Raw genomic sequence first — 15,124 nt, 5'->3', positions numbered from 1 at the left:
GAGATAAACCCATTTTACATGATAGAAAACCAAGATTCAGGTTGTCAGGTACACTTTGCATCTGAACTGCAGTTCATTTTCTCTTGGATCTGCTATTGCTCACACTCACCTCCAGCAGGACCAAGCCAGAAGATTGAGCCAGGGGGTAGAGCAGAATGTGGTGTCTAAGTGGGGTTTGCGGGGGACCAGAGGAATAAGCATGTTCAGCACCTGCAGCTTTCAAGCCCCAGCAACCACAGGAGCACCTATTCATAGGGGCCTGCCTCCCCACCCTACCCTGGGCATTCCAGGAAGGCAATTAGACCAGGGCAGGGGAGCTTGTCACCGATGGGGCTTCTCTAATCAGGCCCTAAGCTGCTAATTAGGCTCCTCTGGTCCCCGGAGGCAAGAAACCTTCAGAAAAGGGCCCCTGCAAAGTTAGCTGTCTCAATTCCTCCCCATTCACATTTTGTCCTGTGTGGCAGTCTCTGCCATAATTAAGTCTCATTTGGGGGCTGTGGGGGCTAGGGGGGAAATGCCACTGCATTCTGTTCTCTGAGGGGTTGTCGTCAGAGTGACCCTTTTGAACCAGTCTCATGGTGAGGGCTCAGATGAAATACGTGATTATGTGGAGTCCCAGCAGCCTGCAGACTCATTTACTCAACTAACATGAGTAATCGAGTAATCGATACATAAAGGCCTTTGAGCAGTGCCCAGCACACCACACTAGTTTTATCTAGGGTAACTCATCCCGGGCTCCCCACAACGACCCCCTGAAGAAGACACCACTATTGCTCTCCTTTCCCCGTGAGGAAGCGGAGGCCCAGAGAGGTGAAGTGACCACCCGTGGTCACACAGGTGGGATCGGAACCAGGGGAGGCTGGCCTCACACACCTTGCTTTTAACCACCATCCTGTACTCCCTGTAGATGCTGGCTGATTATAAATACAACCATGTAGGACAAAATTTGGATGAGGTCACAAAAGTATAAATGAAGAAATGTAATCCCTGTAATCATACCACTCCAAAAGGTGCTGTTAACAGAAGGAAAGATACTAGAACATAGTTATTTAGCCCATAAGCTCTGGCAGCAGACTGCGCAGGTTCAGATCCTCCTCTGTGTCGGGAATGTAAGTCAGTTATGTCCTGGGATGACATGGGGGACATGACATGACATGACATACAGGTGATACACATAAGACACATAGAACAGGGTCTGGTACTATGAATATCCTTCCAGAATTTTTTTTTCTATAGAAATTTTACACATATATTTACAAATCAGGATTAAAGTCGACACACTATCTCTATACTGTTCCACTGAGGTGAGTGAACAAGAGAAAATATAAGTGCCCTAAAGCTACTCAGGTGGGAGGGGCCTGTGGTCCACACCAACACCGGGGAAAGTGGTGGGGCCTCTCATCGGGCTGCTCGCGAGGCTGGGGCCATTGAGCCCCGAAACTCTGTACCCTAAATGTCCAGGCAACCACAGGAAAAGAAAAACTGACTCCCAAATTCGCCACAAAGGCCGTGAGATTGCCCTTGTCTGATGTCCGATACGCACTTGAACAATCTCAGGGGTAGTCATGATAACCTGAAGGCAAAAGACATCCCCAGATTTTCTTGTACGTGGAAATTCTCAAAACCCATGAGTAGAGGAGAGACCCATGGGGGACAGAAGTATATTACATATTATATATAACATTTTAATAGCCTTAATCATGACAAAAAGGGAATTGGGGCACATTGATGCAATTTAGAAGCGTTAATTTGATAAAGATGTGTGGTATTTCTTGTTGCTATATGCAGGACACACGTACTTACAGCTCTAAGCCCCTACCACCCATGAGACATGACACCTCCTTTCCATTCATCCAGTTCCTTCCTCAGGCCCTTTGGTTCCCCTCATATTGTGTTATCGATCACTGCTCACATAGAGAAGGCTATTGATAAGGTCCTTTCACTTGGAAAACTTGCTGAACTCCAATAGTTGTTGGTTCATTATTTTGGACTTCCAGTATCAATTAAGTTTTCTGTGCATACATTTTTAAAAAGATATATGGTATTTCTTATCCTCTTATGGGGAAACTTTAAACATTTAAACATCCCCCAACACTGCTGTTCACTTAGCATTATATCCTGAGCATTTTCCACCCTGGTGGTCACATGAGGTTACATTTGATTCGTACTCCCCCCATCTCAAGATTCCCTAGAACCCCTGCCCGGTCCACAGAGATGCCCTCATGCTGAGCTATGGTGTTGAACTCCCAGGCTCGCCTAGTACAGTACAGTACAGTACATGGGACGCCGCAGGGAATTGGCTTCTGCCCCAAAGGGCTACTTCTTAAATCACTCCCCGCTTCCACCCTCATCCACCAATGCATTTGGATGGATATGATCTCCTTGGTCTGCTACTGGTATGACCGACACCAACACTCACCACCAATGGTGCGGCCCCGCCCACCAGGAAGACCCCTCATTGCCTTAGGGCGAGTTCTGCACAAGCCCACCTCCCCAACCCAGGCCACCAAGGATATTTCACATCCCTGAACCTCTGTGAGGGTCCGAGTTGGGGAAATCCCTTGGCTTGCCATGTACAACAGTGGCCCTTCTCATCTCCACCCCGTGCAACCCACCCAAGCAAACGCGTGCATTGGGAGATGCTCGCTTTCGAACCCTGGCTCCTCACATCCAAAGTATCCTATTACACCTAAATGATTTGGGTCACTTTGACATTTTCAACTTTTTATTATAAAACAACAGTGCCATGACCAAGATATCTGTAGACATTAATGATAATTTATGTGCGGTAACTTCCTAGAATCAGGATGATTGGGGAGAGAGGCATTTTCATTTGTGAGGGTCTTTATACACAATGATAAAACTGACTGTAAGATGCTCCCCAGAACTGCACAGTGTATGAGGGAGCCTGTTTCCCAGCACCTTGCTAATATATGTATCATGATCTTCTTTTAAATATTTGGTGATTATGAAAGAAAAAATGTAGCTCAGGGCTACATAAATTGTAATTTTTTTATTCACTGTGACGTTAAATGTTTTTCATACCAGTAGATACTTATTTCCTCTTTTGCAAATTTAGCATTCGTTTAATGTTCCCATTCTTCTAATGAGACCTTTGACTTTTCTGACTGAATAATAGAAACATTAAGGATCTCTCCTTTCGTTTGTTTGACAAATATTTGAGCACCTACTGTATGCCAGGAAATATTCCAGGCACTGGCCACACACAGCAGTGAACAAAACAGATTAAATTCCTACCTTCCTGGAGCTTACATTCTAATAGGCAGAGACAGAAAATAGGGTTATAAACAAATACAGCAAGATGATGTGATAGGAACTATCTGGGGGAGTGGCAGAGAAAGGGCACTTGAAGTCCGAAATGGTCTCTGATATGGCATTTACACTAGGACTGACATGAAAAGAACACACAAGAGCATCTTCTTATTTGAAGAGCATTTCAGACACGGGGAACGACACGTGCAGAAGGCCTGAGGCAGGGATAAGCTGGGCTCTCAAGGAATAGACAGAGGTCAGTAGGAGATGAAGAAGGGAGGTACACAGAGGATGGATCACATATGAGCTCATAGGCCAGAGTAAGAAATTAGGGTTTTTCTAAGTGCAGTGGGAAATCAATGGGGGAATTTTAGTAGGGAAATTATAGAACGGATGTAGGTTTCAAACAGTTTCTCCAAATTCTGTAAGGAATATGGATTATAGGGAGGCCAAAAAAATATGCTATACACACAGTGGAATATTATTTGGCCATAAGAAGGAAGGAAATCCTGCTATTTGTGACAACATGGGGGTACATTGAGGGCATTATCCTAAGTGAAGTAAGTCAGACAAGGAAAATACTGCATGACATTCTTACATATGGAATCTTAAGAAGCCTCGCTCATACAGCATAGAGAATATGGTGGTGTAATAACACAGTGTAGTGACAGACGGGAGCTGCACTTGAGATGAGCGCAGCATAAAGCATAGACTCGTCCCATCACTACGTTGTACCCCTGGAACTAACGTAATATTGTGTGGCAACTACACTTCAATAAAAATAAAGAAGCCTTACTTTCTAGTTCTTCCATTGGTCTATATAATGATTTTGATGCCAGTAGTATATTGTTTTGATGACTACAGCTCTGTAGTGCAGTTTGAAACCAAAGAGTGGGACGCTTCGGTCTTTCTCAAGATTGCTTTGGCTATTCAGTGTCTTTGGTGGTTCCAGATGAGTTTTAGGATTGTTTATTCTATTTCTGTGAAATAAACACCACCGGAGGGGCGCCTGGGTGGCTCAGTCGGTTAAACATCTGCCTTTGGCTCGGGTCATGATGTCAGGGTCCTGGGATCGAGCCCCACGTCGGGCTCCTTGCTCAGCAGGGAGTCTGCTTCTCCCCCTGCACATGCTCTTTCTCTCTTTCTCAGATAAAAAAAATAACATTTTTAAAAAATATATCACTGGGATTGTGATGGGGATTGCACTGAAACATCTTTCTTATTGCCCTCTTGGGCTGTCTCTACTCCACGTGGTAATATCAGAAGCCCTGGCTGTAGATACTCAAAAGTCCATCAGGAGCAGAGAGCATCCTTGAGTATCCCGGTTTCCAGATCAGCCCAGGCACCTGCAGCTCCTGTAGCTTTGGCTGCTAACAGCTCACAGCGGCAGCCTTCTCTGGAGTAGTGCCCTCCTCAGCCAAGCGATCCATCTCCCCAAAGGGGGTCCCACCTCTACTCTATGGGGCAGCCCACGGTAAACAGTCAATATGGGCTGCAGAAGGCCAAATCCCTTGCCTCGAGGCAGAACTGAGTCAGAGTATAATTTATACTCCAGAGTTGCCCTAGGGATCAGGCTAGACTCCACCAGAAATTATATCTTTGCTCAGCTAGTTTCTGCTTCCTTCACTGCCTGACAGGTCTCAGTGACACACTGGCCCCCAAACCCCTGTCCCACATCCTTTTTTTTTTTTTTTTTTTAAGGAAACCAACCTAAGACACATCTCTTCCCAAAAGTCAAAACAAGGGTCCTAGGCTTGATATGAACAAGAACAACCACAATAATAATTGTATAATACATCAAAGCACTCCAGATCTTTCCAACCTGTCACCAAGAGAAGGTAATAAATACGATGGAATCGCCCACCTCCACAAATTCCCCAGGGGATGTTTAATGGAATATTATCATTGCTGGCATATTCTCCCTCCTTTTCCTCTATCTTGTCCCAATAGCCATTCTATTGTCTATAGGAAACACTTGTAATACAGGACACACCCTCTTACCACACAGATATTTTAGTAGGTATTTAATTACAGGAAATGATAATAAATATTGTACAAAAATGGGTTGGAAGATAGAATTCCCTGTGCCACCAGGAGTCCTGGTCTGTGGCTGCCTTCCTTCTCTGTCATATATTCTCGCTCCATCTGTCAACTGCAATAGCAAGAACCACCCTGGCGAGGCTGAATGCTTGCTACTTATCAAGGAGTCTTATCCCTGCCATGTTACTTCGAGTGAATGGGGCGCATGGCTTCTCTGAGACCCTGCTGAAAGAGTTCCAATCCTACACTGATGAGTGGATGAAAGCATACAGGGCATGGGAGTGATTCTCCGGAAGCAGAACACATGGTAATTGGAGGAAGCAAGACGGATTCTCCAGAAACCTACAGTCGAGCTGGGCAATAAGACTAACCACCAAGGAATAGCCATTAACAGTGTAAGACAACTAGAATTCAATGCCAAAGTGTGAGGTTCTAACACAGGCAGAGTGGGTTTCAGAGACCAGGGGAGAGATGAGAGCTGGAATAGCCAGAGAAAGTTTCAAGGGAAGCATGTTTAGACCACACTAGCCTCATTCCCCCTGAACCAATAATCCATCCTTACTAACGAAATTCTGAGCAGACCATGAGATGAGACTTGATACAAGGTCTGAGTACAGGGTGGATGCAGTGTGAAGAGGACTTTACCAGGAGTCCTGGCAGAACCACTGACTGACTGGGACAGCAGGACATGTAGGGCCAGTGGCAAAGACGAACCAGCTTCATTCCCTACTGCAACTGCAAACGAGCTTTGAGCCTAAGGTGAGTTCGGAGTTGCCGTGAAATCCCACAAGACTTGTTATTATCCTCTCAGATGTGTGGAGAGATGAGATAATGAGCCCCTGTTGAAGTGTGTTCTCCCTGACAAGGCTGACTGTTCCTGGGAGCCCGGAGGCTGTCCCAGTTGCCAACATGTGATTCAGGGACAACCTTTGTGTGCACCGCATCCCTCCCCCGAAACCATCCCCAAAGCATTTTAAATATCTCGCTGGTTTGCTTAGTAAGAAGAAACCTAGAATCTGTCAGCTACATTCAACTATCTGGGCAATCTCAGCTGCCTACTGCAAAATGCTTAAATGAACTAGATCAGTTTGACTCCAAACCAAAGATGAATCCAACTGGATTATCCCACCAGGTAATTAAGGTGTAATTCTACCTTGGTAATGTTGAGAGGGTGCTAGCTCTGAAGTAAGGTGCATGAGAGCTACGGAAGGTGAACCTGGGCAGAGAATCTGGCCATTGTCATTGGAACCTGTCAGCTAATGGGACCATGTTCAGACTGGGATTTCAGCTCTTGTATGAAATAAACAAGTAAGATTGGGTCTTTAAAGAAGTTTTTTTAGAAACCTATAGCTGTAATCTCTTTGGGTTTATGTGTCACTAGGCAAACTTTGGAAAATAATTCCACACATAAGTGATATCGTATGATATTTGTCTTTCTCTGGCTAACTTACTTCACTTAGACTTATACTCTCTAGCTCCATCCACGTCGTGGCAAATGGCAAGATTTCATTCTTTTTATGGCTGAGTAATATTCCATTGTATGTATGTAGCACATCTTCTTATTCATAGAGGAAGAAAAGAGAGAGGCAAATCAAGAAACAGACTCTTAACTATAGAGAACAGACCAATGGTTACCAGAAGGGAGGTGGATGGGGGTTGGGTGAAATAAGTGATGGGGATTTAGGAGTGCACTTGTGGTGAGGAGCATCGGATGTTTTATGGAAGTGTGAAAGGACTATATTGTATATCTGAAAATAATATCACACTGTATGTCAAATAACTGGAATTTAAATAAAAACTTAAAAAAATATATATAAACAGTTTCATGGGGGCAGGGGTGGGATACTCGACTGCAAACTTAGACCCAAGACTTCACTGTAAATTACTGTACTACCTATGATTATGCTGGAGGTGGAACTAATCATATGTACTAGAGCTTTGGCTTTGGAATAAGCCAGACTTGGGTTAGAATCTGGGCTTTCTCAGGGTTCCTGGCTGGTTCAGTCTGTAGAGCGTATGACTCTTGATCTCAGGGTCATGAGTTCAAGCCCCATGTTGGGCGCAGAGATTACGTTTTTTAAAAGATTTTATTTATTTATTTGTCATAGAGAGAGAGCATAAGCAGGGGGATCAGCAGAGGGAGAAGCAAACTCCCCACGGAGCAGGGAGCCTGAATGGGAATTGATCCCAGGACCCTGGGATCATGACTTGAGCCAAAGGCAGATACTTAACCGACTGAGCCACACAGGCGCTCCAGACTTTTTCTTTTTCTTTTTCTTTTTCTTTTTCTTTTTCTTTTTCTTTTTTGTTAAGTAATCTCTAGGGATGCCTGGGTGGCTCAGTTGGTTGAGTGTCTGCCTTTGGCTCAGGTCATGATCCCAGGGTCCTGGGATCAAGTCCCGTGTTGGGCTCCCTGCTCTGTGGGGAATCTGCTTCTCCCCCTTCCCCTTCTCCTACTCATTTTCTCTCCTTCTCTTTCTCTTTCTCTCTCAAATAAATAAATAAAATCTTAAAAAATAAAATAAAAAATGAAAAAAAAAATCTGGGCTTCTTCACTGACTAGATGTGACCTTGGACAAGCTACTTAACGCTTCAAATTTTAGTTTCCTCCAAGACAAAATAATGCCTCTATCATTGGTCATTGTGAGAATTATATGACATAATGTATACCGGATGCTTCATATCCTGCTTGGCACAGAGAAGATGCTCAACAAATGGCTACTAAGATTAGGAAGAGCAGCCCACTACAGTGGTGCCTTACCTCAACTCTGAGTTCAGGGAGACCAGGGCTAATATCTAAACACCTTCTCTTTCTAGCTGTGGAACCTCAGGCAAAATACTTAATGTTTGCAAACCTCAGTTTCCTCTCCTGTAAAATAAAGACAAATATTCTTCTCTTCTAATGCTACCAGGCTGGAATGAAATAAAGCCTTTACAGTGCTTAGCATGCTACCTGACTCAGGGCAAGAGCTCAGTAAATATTTTCCATAATATTTTTAGACCAATCCCAATAAGGTGAGGAAAGTTAGCTGTGTGGAGCTTCTTCATGATCCCCTATGGATACAACCTTTGGAAGAAAGAGAAAGAAGAGTTCAGGAGAAGGTTCCAAGTGAAAGGAGGCACAAGATTTAGGAGCCATCTCTTCTCTGAAGTCTTCCTCATGGGTAAGACCATCTCCCCATCCCCTCCAGAGATCTCATATTCATCTACATCACACATTATAAGTAATAATGTCAACCTATAAGTGTCCTAAGCCTTCTTAAAATATCTGCTGGCCATAAACCTTGGTGTTCCTTCCTGGAAGCTGTTCTGGGTTCTGGGAGTCTGGAGTCACCCTCTACTCTGGGCCCAACCCAAGCTGCTGATACTCTAAGCCCCTTCTTAAATAAGATCATACAAAACTGGGTGTGACCACCTGGTCCTGAAATTCTTCCTTTCCAGAAGTATTCTGGAAATTTCCTTTCTAGAAAATAGGCAAACTCTACCACATTAGGGTAAAATCCATTCTAGCTTTTCAAAAACTCATTATTATATTCCCATTTTGTTCTTGAGCAAATTGAGATTAGAGTTGGCTAGGCAGTTTCTTCAAGAACATACCAAAGGAGAGATGTGGCCCAACTCTGTCTGTCTTAACCCAAAAAAAAGGAAGAATAAAAGACATGGACCACCAAAATACTCCAGATTCAAATTTAGTCCTCTTTCCCCAGAAAGTTGAGTATATGTCTAATAGTCTTAGAAGTACGATGAGTTTAAAAGTTGAGCCTTGGGTCTGCAGAAAAAGTTATCTGCTTCCCCTAAGAGGACAGCATAATGTGAAGCAAAGACTACAGAATTTGAAGTTAGAAAGTCTCGGATTCAAATGTTGCTTCTGTTTCTTCCTGACATCTGGCAAGTTGGGCAGCCTCCTTAACATCTCTGAGCCTCACTTTGCTCATCCACAAAATAGTCATGGCTGTATGCAACTTTCAGGGCTGCTGGAAAAATTAGAGTCAGAGTATGAGGTGGGCCTAGTGTGCATGTAGGACAAACCCAGTGTAGCTGCATCTCTACCCCAGTGATCTGGGCCAACTACTCTTCGGTCATGTGCATTGAACAGTCTTGGCTCAGAATCAGAGGGAACCCCAGGACTTCCCCACAAGATGGACAGAAAGTGATCTACGTCAGTTTCAGAATTAGAGGGTGAGAAAGATGTTGAAATTAGCCAAGCTCTCTCGTGGTTTGAAGGCAAGAAGGATCTGATAACCCAAACAACTGCAGGGAGAGTCCTTTGATTTCATGAATCATAGAGATGTGCTTAACTATAGGAAACCAGCAAAATGAATTCATAGCTAAGAGCACAGAATTCGCCAGCAAACCATTATCATTCAGAACCCAGCTCTTCCACTTTAATTAAAGTGGGTCACCTTAAACAAATTCATCTCCCAGTTCAAATTCCTCACCGGTAATAAATAAATAAATAAATAAATAAATAAATAAATAAATAGATAGATAGATAGATAGATACTATAACAGCCCTCAAAGAGCTGTTTCTAGGATACAATAAGATAATTTTTGCAAAACCTCAACATGTTTGGTGGAATGGATAAGTAAATGTGCTGTAAGCATACCAAGGAAGACCATAGCAAAACCAGAAATAACAAACTAGATGTAGCTACATGACACGGACAAATCACAAAAATATAGTGTATGTGGGAAAAGAAAAATATATAGGTTTTATAGCACAAGACCTTGTATATAAAATTTAAACTACACCAAAATCACTGTATTTTTTTTAAAGGCACACATATTTTTAAATCAATATGAAAGGACTAAACATGGGAGTATATATATTTTGCATACACTAGACTGGATACCTATGAGGAACAGGGGAAGGATTGGGCATGGAGAGAGAAGGAAGGATAAAGAATAAAGTGAGGGTGCCTGGGTGGCTCAGTTGGTTAGGCGACTGCCTTCGGCTCAGGTCATGATCCTGGAGTCCCTGGATCGAGTCCCGCATCGAGCTCCCTGCTCGGCAGGGAGCCTGCTTCTGCCTCTGACCCTCCCCCCTCTCATGTGCTCTCTCTCTCTCATTCTCTCTGTCTCAAATAAATAAATTAAAAAAATCTTAAAAAAAAAAAAAAGAATAAAGTGAAAAAGAGCCTTGCCTTGATCAGTAATGATGACTTCTCAGGAACTGGCAAGTACGATTAACTCAATTTCAGACCTAAGATCCCATAGGTAATAAATCACTTGAAATAGCACCTGCATATTTTATTTACTCAGTAATTTGTAGTTAAAGAGTATGCAGGTTCTAGTATAGATATTAGGAAAGTCCTTTCAAAAGCCTCATTTAACCCATATAGCTAGACCTACAAATCATGCTTTGTGAGAGACAAAAGAACTTTAATGATCATATAACCTAGCCCTACCATTTTGCCGAACGGAAAATAAAGCCTAAGGAGGGGAAGTGAATTTTAAAGGTGACTCAGCTAGTTGGTGTCTGTCCTAGAGGGGACAACCACGGATCTTGACTCATCCCCAGACCTAGCTGCTAGAGTCAGGTGGGGGAAACAGCTTCAGGAAACCATGTTTTATACGATACGTCACAATGTCTCTCTTTCACTAGTGACCTCTGATTTGAGCTGGAGGAGGCTCCCAAGATTAAAATGGTAAAGATTAGGGGTGCATGCATATTCAGTTAGAAGAGCATGAGACTCTTGATCTCAGGGTCATGAGTTCAAGCCCCATGCTGGGTGTAGAGATTGCTTAAAATAAAAATAAATAAGTAAACTTTAAAAAAATAATAAAAAATAAAACAGCAAAGATTAAAGTGGAGAGAAAGACTTTTAGTTATTTTTTTATTATCACTGACGTATCATTGACATATAACAATTTGTAAGTTTAAGATGTACAATGTGTTGGTTTCATATATTTATACATTACTATATGTATAGTGTTAGCTAACTCCTCTACCACCTCCCACAATTACTAAGTCCTCTTTGTGGTGAGAACAATTAAGAACTAGTCTCTTAACAACTTTGAAGTTTGTAACACAATGCTGTTGACTATAATACGTTTATAATATAATGTTGTTAACTATAATCACTATGCCCACGTTAGATCTCTAGAACTCATATCTGCCAGTTACAAGTTTGTACTGTTAAACATCTTCTTAATACCATCTGACTAAGCAGTTTTTGACCACACGAGAATAGTTATATAATAAGAAAAAAACACATCAGTGGGTAATATGAGGGAACAGTCAACATAAAGAGCAGATTCATCATCTTCCAACTTTTGAAAGCCTTTTATGAGAAGAAGGAGTTAAATTTTCTGTGTCTGGAAGGAGTAAAACGAAAACCAATGTGTGGAAGATAAAGAGAGAGAGAATACAGATCCAAAATAAGAATTAGTGGGTAGAACTGTCCACAAATGGAGGCTCACCCAGTAACTGGATGATCAAGCAGAAGGTATGCGGTAGAAGACACTTCAATATCCATGGGGATTAAAAAACATGCTGACCAGGTTCTCCCCAAATCTGAGGCTATGTGTCTCTTGTTTTCACAGAATTTCCAAATACAAACCAGAATTAATTTGAAGCAGAAACACCAGCTCAGGGCTCAGCTCCAAAAACTGCAGAAGAACATAGATGACCAAGGAGAATCTGCCAGGTACAGGATTTCTCAAAAACAAATTCTATAAATTGGCCCAGAAATAGAAAGCTAACTTCTACCATAGAGAGAAAGAATCTGCCCTTCAGTTCTGGGATCTGCCCGTCAGTTCTTTGTTGTTCCTGTTGTTCATTCTCATCTTCAGGTCAATTGTCAATATTGAATCCATGACCGAGAATAATCTCACCACAGTAACAGAGTTCATTCTCATGGGCTTTACTGACTACCACATGTTGGAGATTCCCCTCTTCCTGAAGTTTCTCATCTTCTATATCATCACCCTTCTAGGAAATGCAGGGATGATCATTCTGATCCAAGTGGATGTCCAACTCCACACCCCAATGTACTTCTTCCTGAGCCATCTCTCCCTGCTGGATGCCTGCTACGCCTCAGTCATCACCCCTCAGATCCTGGCCACATTGGCCACAGGCAAGGCGGTCATCTCCTTCAGCCGATGTGCTACCCAGTTCTTTTTCTTCACCATCTGTGCAGGCACGGAGTGTTTCCTGCTGGCAATGATGGCCTATGACCGCTGTGTCGCTATTAGCAACCCACTGCTCTACACTGTAGCCATGAATCCCAGAATCTGCTGGAGTTTGGTGGTGGGAGCCTATGTCTGTGGGATGTCAGGGGCCATCCTGCATACCACATGCATCTTCACCCTCTCCTTCTGTGACCACAATCAGATCAACTTCTTCTGTGACTTCCCACCCCTGCTGAAGCTCGCCTGCTGTAACACGACAAACACTGAGATTGTCATTGTCTTCTTTGGCAACTTTGTGATCTTGGCCAATGCCTTGGTCATTCTGATATCCTACCTGCTCATCATCAAGTCCATTCTGAAGGTGAAGTCTCCAGGTGACAAGGCCAAGACTTTCTCCATGTGTGCTTCCCACCTCACTGCTGTGGCCCTTTTCTTTGGGACCCTCATCTTCATGTATCTGCGGAGTGGCTCAGGCAAGTCCCTGGAGGAAGACAAGGTCGTGTCTGTCTTCTACACTGTGGTCATCCCCATGCTAGACCCTCTGATTTATAGCCTAAGAAAAAAGGATGTGAAAGCGGCCTTCAGAAAGGTCACTGGTAGACTCCAGGTGTCCCAGAGTGTGTAGATATGAGTGACAGGACCTCTCCTCTTGGTCCATTTTCTTCCCATGTCAATAGATCCTAAGAGGTACCAACACTATATGCAAATCAGACCCACAAATAGACAGAAGGTAGATGGGTATCAGCAGGCAGAGAAGGAAAACTGCAAATATGGTAAAATTCATTTCCAGCAATCCCATGGTGCTTTTTTCTCCTCCCGGCTCTCCTGCCTCCAGTCCATTCCCTAGCACACAACAGTCTTACGATACTGTCTGATAGCTTAACTTACAGAATTTCAGGGGTCCGTGGGACTTGAGTTTATCTCATCCCACCCATGTCTTTGCAGCCATGCTTAAGCTTCCATCTTTTCCTTCTCATTTTTTGCTCCCATTAAACCTACCTTTTTCTGTGTCAGAGATTCTAATTGGGGATTCCAGTGTTAAATGCTAAAAAGTTTTTTTTTTCTTTTAATACATGAGTAACTGATCATGTCAGCAAGTGGGGAGTGCTGTATAAGACAAAACTGAGTCTCCAAATGGCCAAGGGAAGGGAGTGTTTGAGAAAAAGGCCTTCCTCTTCACCATCTTTGTCTTGGGACACCCCCTTGAGGAGCCTTCCTTCTTGCTCATGCCACAAGGATGGAATTTGCAAACTGCCTTCCCACTTGATGGTTCCCTGGCTTTGTTGCTCCTGCTGTGTAATGTTCCTCTCATATTTCCAAGATGAACTAAGCCACCTTACCTTTGGCTCCTCAAAGGCCAACTCCCTAGTTTCTGAAGGACATGATACATTGCTCCTCCTCCCCCCTCACATTGCGTGCTTCGTGAACAGTCCCTTCCTATCAAGCATCCCATAATTTCCAGGAACAGCAAAGACAGAGAACAAAGACAGGTATAAGGTAAACATTAAACCACATGTTATCTTCCCTGGAAGAAGGTTTTTGGAGAAAAGAAAGTAACTAATTTCTGCTTGAGACTGCAAAACCCTTCAGGGCAGAGTCTGCTTTGCTTGTTGTGGAATTCAATCCAAGTTCAGGGTCTGGACCAGATGAACTCTTGATAATTGCTTTTGAACAGATTTTTAGGGCACATGCATGATCTCATTTGAGCCTCAGGGAAACTCTGTGAGGCAAATAAGGAAGACAGTGTTGAATAGAAGATTCCCTTTTGCAGTTAAGAAAGTGCTTTCTCGGGCGCCTGGGTGGCTCAGTTGGTTAAGCGACTGCCTTCGGCTCAGGTCATGATCCTGGAGTCCCAGGATCGAGTCCCACATCAGGCTCCCTGCTCAGCAGGGAGTCTGCTTCTCCCTCTGACCCTCCTCCCTCTCATGCTCTCTGTCTCTCATTCTCTCTCTCGCAAATAAATAAAATCCTAAAAAAAGAAAAAAAGAAAAAAAGAAAGTGCTTTCTCATAGTCCCTTTGGACCTTTGCTCAGAGTTCCTTTGTTCAGAGTATACAGCGGTAGATAATGGATGGCTTTCAGAATCAGGCTTTTAACTGAATCCCAATTCTACCACTAATTCACTGTGAAATTTATAGTAAATGGCTCCATTTCTCAGATCCTAATTTTCCCCAGATCTAAAATAAATATAACAACTCCTAATTCAAGAGCATATTGTAAAAAATTATATGAGGTGAGGGGCACCTGGCTGGTTCAGTCAGAAGAGCATGCAACTGTTAATCTTGGGGTTGTAAGTTTGAGCCAACATGGGGTTTGAAATAAATAAATGAGGTGATGAAAAAGAAATCTCCTAGCATAGGGGCGCCTGGGTGGCTCAGTCAGTTAAGCATCCAACTTTTGATTTTGGCTCAGGTCACGGTCTCAGGGTCATGAGATCCAGCCCCATGTCAGGCTCTGCGCTCAACAGGGAGTCTGCTAGAGATTCTCTCTCTTTCTCCCTCTGCCCCTCACCCCTCCACCCTGCTCTCTCACTCTTTCTCTCTCTCTCTAAAATAAATAAATAAATCTTTAAAAAAAAGGAAAGAAAGAAAGAAAAAAGAAAGAAAGAAAGAAAGAAGAAAGAAAGAAAGAAAGAAAGAAAGAAAGAAAGAAAGAAAGAAAGAAAGAAAGAAAGAAAG

The 15,124-nt window shown here is 43.1% G+C and overlaps 1 protein-coding gene across 1 annotated transcript; it reads left to right on the top strand.

Moving 5' to 3' along the window:
* Positions 1-11,956: 11,956 nt before the first annotated feature.
* LOC118015600 (olfactory receptor 9I1-like) lies at positions 11,957-13,072 on the top strand. The gene has a single exon (XM_035012340.1). It carries the CDS (start codon positions 12,131-12,133, stop codon positions 13,070-13,072), a length of 942 nt encoding a protein of 313 aa, XP_034868231.1. The 5' UTR covers positions 11,957-12,130.
* Positions 13,073-15,124: the final 2,052 nt, after the last annotated feature.

This window comes from Mirounga leonina, unplaced genomic scaffold (assembly GCF_011800145.1).
Source record: "Mirounga leonina isolate KUSES-001 unplaced genomic scaffold, KU_Mleo_1.0 Mir_166, whole genome shotgun sequence".
Lineage (NCBI taxonomy): Eukaryota > Metazoa > Chordata > Mammalia > Carnivora > Phocidae > Mirounga > Mirounga leonina.
The sequence above is the reverse complement of the archived record's forward strand: the minus strand, read 5'-3'. Positions and strand labels throughout refer to the sequence as shown.